Below are 8,901 nucleotides of genomic sequence, written 5' to 3' on the forward strand. Positions count from 1 at the left end.
CACGTGTTTTTTCACGTATTTTCGGCAAAACGCTGCCGATTTCGCGAAATGGGTAACATTTTGCCGATCATGCAAAATGGGCAAAAATTTTGCCGATTCCTTGAATTCGGCACAACATAATATATATGTGCAAGAATAGATGATTTTCGGAAATAACTCCGTCGGGTTTGTATGTGTTGTGGAAGAGTCTCTCTCTCTCTTTCTCTCTCTCTCGCTCTCTCTCTCTCTCTCTCTCTCTCTCTCTCTCTCTCTCTCTCTCTCTCTCTCTCTCTCTCTCTCTCTCTCTCTCAAACAAACAAAGTCAGAGAGTGAAATGTACAGCGATCTTTTCTATTCTACAATTGTATTTATTCACTAATGCCAGTACAACAATTGACATCATTACAAAAACCTGTACAACCATAATTCACGTAAAAAACGAGAACGCAAAACTCGTAGGGGAAGGGCTCCTAATATGGACCGGCTCCTAATATGGACCACCTCCTGTTCTGACAAAATAACGGCGCAAGAGCGCTCAAAAAAGTTTTATTCGCTGTATTCACCCTCTCTGGATAACTTGCACATGTCAAAACAGTTGCAGAAACACAATTCTCAAAACCGTTAGGCTTTTTCTGTTTTTTTCACTTTTGGCAGCGTTCACTCTAAATTTGCCGCCTAAAACGGACTCGTTTCTGTCCACAGCCAAAGCTTTTATCACACAAAAACTGCTACATATGACAGCTAAGACCGTATTTGTTACATTTTAGCAGTGTTGACCCCGAGTTTCTACTGCAAACAAAAAATAATAGCAAAATTTCAAAGTATGTGCGAGTCCCCTAATATGGACCACCTTCAACAAATCGAAGAAAATAAAAGCTAAAGGCTATTTTCATTCATTCATTGAGAAGCTTGCTGGAAATAACCTATAACTAGCCCTCGAGATTTAAAAAACAAATATAACAACAAGTCTTCTTTTCGTGGAAGTTGATAATTTCACTTATTTTCACTCTGTTTTTGATAAGCTTCTTTAGTTTCCCTGTGTGCTTCAAATAATGCTCTCGTCATCCCGAAACAGATAAATCTAAAGCATATTTTAATTAGTCTGACTTGCACACTAAGTTATATCATGTTATTTTGAAGTGTAGGGGGCTTTTTACAGTGATTCGTGAAGGCCGCTTCACTGGTCCATATTAGGCGCCCAGGCTCCTAATATGGACCATTTGTGATTTTTTCTGTATTTAATTTTGGCTGAATATCTATCAAAGCGATTTCACTCTGATTAGGCCCCATGGCTAACCTAAGAGAGAAGGACTACCAAACACAAAATGAAACTTGTTCGCAAGAAAACAAGCTAGTTATTAGCATGAAACAAAAAGTGGTCCATATTAGGAGCCCTTCCCCTACATCTCTGGGTATTGTGTTTGTAGCAATTCTCAAGTGATAAAATTCACTCAGTTAGCAACAAGTCATAAGTTTTAACAGATGAAAACATGTTTTGTGAAATAATTGTACACCACAAGACTACACTGCAATACCCGTTGGACAAACTATTGACATACACAGTCATATGCACTTAGGTTGGGAACCCACGAAACAACACTAAGCTATGTGTTATAAAACAAGCTACTGGGGTAAAAATACATAGACATCATAATATCACGAACGACAGGAGCAAATTATACGATACTAGTTAGAACAGAACATTTCTGCATCTCTAATATATGCGTCAGTAGTTATAATTTCATGTACGAAAATCTACTTTGTCTAGAAATCTACATTCTGGTTGTTTCCCCTGGTCCTCAGATAAACAGTTTCACCTTGTGCACATGAAACATGTCGGTTGGCTTCGAGCGAGCGTCTGTTGCTTCAGATCTCTCCAATATTGACTGTTTGTCAAATACACGTGTACGAGTGAGCCGCATGATTATACACAGGGGATATACAACACTCTTCCCTGATGCAGTCTAACCAACCCAGCCGCAAATCGCAAAACAGTACCTTAAAGTGCCTTGATAAGCATGTTTGACCAAAAGTATAGGGGTGGGCGCTTTGAAGGTACTTTAAAGTACGGTTCACATGGCCGATGTTCAACCAAATATCAACCAACTTTTGCCACCTTGAAGTCGCTCAAAAGTTGGCATGGCAACATCGGCGAGACGATAGCCATGGTGAACAGTTCCGCCGATTTTCAACCGATTCTCATGAGACTATAATCCGACCGGAAACCAAAGTCCAGCACTCTTCAATTATCTGGTCAATTTTTCACTTCCTCGTGCAGACGAGCTCCGGAGTTGGTGGATAAATTAAGATGAATGTGTGTGCGTTTTTTCTATTGACTCGCTGAGTTATTCTGCTAAAAGAGCAGGTGGCTGAATACACCTTAACTTCAGCACACCTGGGTTGTGCGAATCGTGTTGCTCCTAGCTTTCCACTAAGATAAAGCGAGCCGAAGTTGCCAGCAATGGCATAGTAAAGTAATAAACACACACACACAAAGAACAGACAATTAAAGTATATATTATTGAACTTAACCAAAAGGCGACGAAAATGGATTGGAAATGGTTACCTGGGTAAATTACGTGCATGTCAAACTAGACACGAGTGCAGTGTCTAAAAATGCACGACAAAAACGTGATACAGAAGATTCCGTAACGCTTGCGGTGAACAATGAACCATGCAACCATACAACTAAGGTCATAGTAACCATAACAGATCAAACACCCGTTTAAAACTAACTACACACAAAATCATCATCATCATCATCATCATCATCATCATCATCATCATCATCATCATCATCATCATCATCGCTTTCCTTTTGAAACACTTTTCACACTCTTGGATTTTTTACTGTGGAGACTCGAGTTGACTTTTGTGGTCAAATGGTACAAGCATGCAGTAAACAAACAAACAAACAAACGGAAACAGCTTGTTGGTAGCTAACACCAACATGTTCTCTCCCCATCCTATACATGGACCTCGAACACTTTAAACAGAAGTGTTCCACTTTTGAACACGTTTCTGTAACAAGTTTTGAACACTTTGCAACAGAGTACATAGATGTACTATCCAAAGAGGCACGCATGATACACACATAGTGTTCACAAGTGTTCACTTAAACACTAGTGAACTCTTAAGTGTGCTACTTTTTCCAGTAGATCTATGTACTATATCACACAGTGTTAAAAAAACTGTTACAGAAATATGTTCAAAAATGGAACACGTCTGTTTAGACTGAACATCAGTATAACTCGATAAAACGTACACATGTCACCAATACAAAGTGATAGTATGTTATAAGAACTGCTGGGAACTACAACAGCTAAGTGTCTTCAAAATCTACACAGAAGAGCATCTTGATCATTGTGCCAAAATAGCGACTCCACAAAGAAGCAGAACTGAATGCCAGAGACGAAAGTCTATGTCTACACTATGGAACGTCCTGGACCTTTCTCACAAAATACTTCTAATATCGGCTGCAAACGAAAGGCCCACTCAGATCATGTCAGTTTTTTTCGTCGGATAAGACCATCCCTCCACTTGATCAAATACCAACAATCAACACACTGGCTGCTTGCTGTGGTGAGTTGGAATATATTTTGATGAATTGATTTCATATAAAAGGCACCGGTGCCTTTCACGAAATTAATTAACTCTTTAACCACAAATAACACCGCGCACAGAGATCATCCAGGCTGTTCATTTTTGGTATGTGGCCAAGTGGAGGGATGGTCCAATCGTAGCCTACGCGAGAGCCTAACCAGACCTGAGACGGTGAGGCAAACTTTTCACGAGGCAGAGTGAGCTTTTTTTACATAAATGTATTTTATACAATGACACCAGTTGCGTTTCGAAAGGAAGTGACATTTCAAATATCTCCTGAAACTGAAATGCTTTGAACGGATTGACTCATCTTTCCTGCTGATGTCCGTTTTACAGTGGAACCCCCCTTTTTTAGACTTTTAAAAACCTGAGAAGAATCAGGTTTTTAAAGGGAGGTGATCTTAAAGCGGGGATACATTTACAAACGTTTTGAACTAAAAAAAAATCTCTGAAAAAGAAAGTTTGTTTGTTTGTTTGTTTGCTTAACGCCCAGCCGACCACGAAGGGCCATATCAGGGCGGTGCTGCTTTGACATATAACGTGCGCCACACACAAGACAGAAGTCGCAGCACAGGCTTCATGTCTCACCCAGTCACATTATTCTGACACCAGACCAACCAGTCCTAGCACTAACCCCATAATGCCAGACGCCAGGCAGAGCAGCCACTTGATTGCCAATTCTAAAGTCTTAGGTATGACCCGGCCGGGGTTCGAACCCACGACCTCCCGATCACGGGGCGGACGCCTTACCACAAGGCCAACCGTGCCGGTAGGTAGTGTACTTGGATGTATCCTGATTGGCTAATCTCTTACTGGTAGAATATACAAGACACAAATAACAACATTTAAAATAACAGATTTCAACAGAATAACATCTTCAGATTCCACACATACTACAAATTCATTACAACTATCTACCAGTGATCCTTCATTTTCCACTTTTTATTTTGTTGGAAAAAAAACCCACCTCTCTCAGTTCTACATATATTCGGTATATGTATGTCTGTGCAAAAATAATCGAGATTGCAACAAACTGTACTGCGTGTGAGGATGTCACGTTCGAAACATTAATGTTAAGAGCATTTTTACTATCCGACATGTTTAGCTATTTGCAATTCACGTTTTGAAATTCATACTCTGACAGACGTTAGAAATTAGCTTGGTGTTGAAATATGTCGTCTGAAAAATGCTTTCGCATTTCTCTCCCAGTTGTTTTTAATATTCACTGTCCTTTTAAATCAACATTTCTCCCTGGTCTGTTCTAGTTTTCTTCCTCTTCTTCCGCCTTAGGCTTCATCTTCTGACTATTGTTAGACTTTGTATTTACACATGTCAGTCAGATTCTTGTTCCGCTGTAATTAACAATAGTATACAACACAAGAATAACCACGTGTCATGCTAACGTGGACCATTTATCTCCCTTGTGTATTCCACGTAAACGTATCAAAGGTACAATGCACAACAGACGAATTCCGGAAATAACTCTGTTGGGTCTTATGGTTTTTGGAAGAGTTGCTACCCCTTGTTTGGCCATGCTTTTCCATAGGAACACTGAAGCAAGCTACACGTGATATTGTTAGACTTGCCTCGGTGTTTCTGTGGAAAACAGAGGAAAGCACCTCGTCCACAACCTATAACAACTTGACAGAGTTATTTCCGAACATCGTCTATTCGGAATCAGCTGAAACAACGAACAGGACACCGAAGGGTCCAGATGACCCGACGGAATCGGACCGATGGCTGCGAACGTCCTGTCAATGACGCCTTGTTGGTCAGTCTGTGTGTGACCGCTTCTGTAGCTAGACTTGACCTGTCCGGTTCTCACAGAGACAACCAGTGCTCCTTCTGTTAAACATAAAACGAGAGGGACACATTTAGGTCTTTGCTGATATTTGCTATTAGAGTTCAAAACTGTTTTGTCTCGTTTCAAAAACCGATTGTGTAATGTGTCGAAGAAACATAAGACATAAAAAAAAAGGAATGTGGACTAATGTGGGATACGAACTTTCTCTGTCCGTCTGTCTGTCTGTCTGTCTGTGTGTCTGTGTGTCTGTCTGCCTATCTCTTTGTCACAGTCGTTCTGTCTCTTACACGCACATCACCACTAACACACACACACACACACACACACACACACACACACACACACACACACACACACACACACACACACACACACACAGAGCAAAAGACAGACACAGAGAGGCAGAGAGAGACACACACAGACACACACGAAGAGAGACAGAGTCAGACAGACAGACAGACAGAGAGAAAGAGAGGGATAGAAGGAGGCGGGGGCTAGGAGGAAAGGGTTAACAATAACAATGCAAACCGGAAGAGGGATGGCACTCACGTGGTATCGCTTAATGTATTTCTTTTGCCGGATTTCCTCATGCTCCCACACCGGGGAAATGCAAAGAGCAATCCGCTGCAAAAGAAATTTACATAATTTCAGATCATGAATAAGGAAATGACACGTTACTGTGATCTTTGAATAAACTCTTAAACCACGAACTTTGAATAAACAATTCAACCATGCATTTGGATTAAACACTTCAGCTGATCACCAACGAATCAACACAGAAAAATACAGTCAAAGGACTCAATATTGACAATAAGGACATTGAATTACAAAGATAGGCTAGCATTACACATTTTCAAAGTGAAGGCTTGAGTCGTGATTTTGAATGTCAAAAATATCAGCTTGCCTTTTAAAAGGTTAAATACCGCCTGTGATACTAAGAGCCAATGGCAATGGATAACATCCAACAGGGAAGAGAAGACGATTCACCTAAATAGCAACAGCGAACTCCTTTGAATAGCCGGTAGGACCGAACATACCAGGTAAAAGGTTGGTCGACAATAACTTACACAACCATGCAATAATTAACTCCCTGGCAGAAACCTGAGTGTGACGAATTATGCTGAGGATGCACAGGAACACGCACTTTCCATTTATTGCGGTGCCCATTTTTTTTCTCTCGTAGTAGTACCATAGCAAATCAGAACGCAGCCAATATCAATTTCTTGCGGTGGCCATTTTTCACTCGTGGTATTACCATAGTTAATCAGAACGCAGCCAATTTCCATTTATTGCGGTACCCATTTTTTTCACTCGTAGTAGTACCATAGTAAATCAGAACGTAGCCGGAGTTCTCTTCTACCCGCCATACTCTATACTTACGTTGAATAATATTTGAATATACACGTACTTATTATAATTACAAGCGATCAACGAACGACAGCAAGAAGATTTTCCCCCTGACGAAAAAGCCCTTTCTGAGAAATCAGTTGTAAAGTACTATCTTACATATAGCACCCCCCCCCCACTCCCCTCAAAAGTTATAACAATCTTATTGGCACCACCCACCTCTTTAAGAGGACCCGGGGTGGAGATGATCTTGTAGATGGCAAAGCCGGGTATGAGGAGCATGGAGGAGCAGGCGATGCACCAGCCCAGCACGTTGGCGTAAAAGGGATAGACGTAGGTCATATCCGCCGTAGTGTAGGCCATGGGCACGTAGGAGATTATGCTCGATATTACGATTATCTGGAAACACACACGTAGATTTTGCTTAACTGATGAGTGTATGTGTGGGTGGTTGTGGGTGTTTGTGGGTGTTTGTGTATGTATGTGTGTGTGTGTGTGTGTGTGTATGTGTGTGTGTGTGTGTGTGTATGTGTTCGTGCGTGAGTGCGTCTGTGTGTGTGTGTGTGAGTGTGTGTGTGTGTGTGTGTGGGGGGGGTTAAGTTAGACGTCCATCAGTTCCGCTGAGCTGTAGGCTAGGGACGCCTGGGAGATGATCGATGAGCGACATCACGATGCTCTAGGGGGAGGGGGGGGGGGGTGTCTGTGTGTATGTGTCAGTGTCTATGTGCTGTGTGTCTGCGTCTTTTTATATAGGTTCGTGCGTGATGCCGTTTGATTTGTTACTTACCAACAGAACAATGGCTTTCACAACTTTTCGAAAATCCAGTGACGTCATACTACTTAACAGCACAAGTTTAGGACAGATGAACTTCCAGCAACTGCTCCAGTACATTCTGGGCTGTGGCGTCATACTACTTACAAGCAGAAGCATTTGGTTATACCACTTACCAGTTGTAGTATTTGGCAGATGAACTTCCACCAGGTTCTTCACTAGATACTGGGCTGGGATGTTATATTACTTATCAAGAGAACAATGACGTTATGCTACTTACCAGGAGAAGGATAGTGGCAGATACACTTCTTGCATAATCTCGAGGAGATACTGAGCTGTGACGTCATGCTACTTACAAGGAGAGCTGTCACGCTGTACTACTTACAGAACAATGATGTTATACTATACTTACCAACATAAGTATGAGGCTGATGAACTTCTAGCAGATTCTTCAGTAGATACTGGGATGTGACGACATATTACTTACAAGGACCATTGTGATGATGTCATACTACTTAAAAGGAGATCTGTATCGTCATACTACTTACCAGCAAAAGTATAGGACAGATGAACTTCCAGCAGATCCGCCAGTACATACTGGGCTGTGATCCCGTCATCTTCTCCACGTCCTTACAAAATTGGTCGATTCCTGTGTGCGACAAAGAATATAGCATCCGGAATTAACTTGATGAAGCCTGTATGGTTGACAAGCATGCTTGAAAGTGAGTAAAACATGCTTTATATGCTTTTATTTTTCCAACCGCAACCGTTTCCTAGTTTAGGAAATAGTGGCATCGTTTGAATCTTGACGAATGAATTGTTCGTAGACTTTGGGTTATATGACAGTTTCGCGCCATAAATCTGGCATTGATTCGCTTCAGCAGGGTTCCGGAAACCGTGTGTCCCTGCTTCCTGTACGTACTAGAAGCACAACAAAAACACACACACACACACACACACACACACACACACACACACACACACACACACACACACACACACACACAAAACGAACTTTATAGAGGTGGTCTCGCGACGTACTAAACATGAAATGTGCGACACACACATAGTTTGTGCCAAGTCCAGGGTGTGTATATGTGTGACTGAACAAAAAAAGTGACAACTTGTTGTGTTGCACGTACCATAGAACCAGGACACGGCGATGACCTGACAGAGGACAGTGAAGAGGATAGACGTGCCCGCAGCGAACGTGTCCAGTATGGTGAACACATAGATCCCGCCCTGGTCAACACACAAGGTCAACAGTCCACTCATAGTCATTGCTTACACTGCATTAATAATAATAATAATAATAAATGAGCTTTTATATAGCGCAACATCATAACTTTACAATTATGCTCTTTGCGCTTCACACATTTAAAATTAAAACACAGTT

At 41.5% G+C, this 8,901-nt stretch overlaps 1 protein-coding gene across 1 annotated transcript in view; it reads right to left on the reverse strand.

Moving 5' to 3' along the window:
* Positions 1–323: 323 nt before the first annotated feature.
* Positions 324–8,901, reverse strand: part of LOC138975763 (sodium-dependent dopamine transporter-like) — a 69,351-nt gene continuing 60,773 nt past the window's right edge. The window contains exons 13-17 of the mRNA XM_070348546.1: positions 8,648–8,747; positions 8,054–8,154; positions 6,953–7,132; positions 5,936–6,010; positions 324–5,427 (exon numbers count right to left, since the gene is read on the reverse strand). Coding sequence (XP_070204647.1) covers positions 5,404–5,427; positions 5,936–6,010; positions 6,953–7,132; positions 8,054–8,154; positions 8,648–8,747 — 480 coding nt within the window. The 3' untranslated portion in view covers positions 324–5,403. The remainder of the gene's footprint in view (positions 5,428–5,935; positions 6,011–6,952; positions 7,133–8,053; positions 8,155–8,647; positions 8,748–8,901) is intronic.

Source organism: Littorina saxatilis, linkage group LG1 (assembly GCF_037325665.1).
Source record: "Littorina saxatilis isolate snail1 linkage group LG1, US_GU_Lsax_2.0, whole genome shotgun sequence".
Classification (NCBI taxonomy): domain Eukaryota; kingdom Metazoa; phylum Mollusca; class Gastropoda; order Littorinimorpha; family Littorinidae; genus Littorina; species Littorina saxatilis.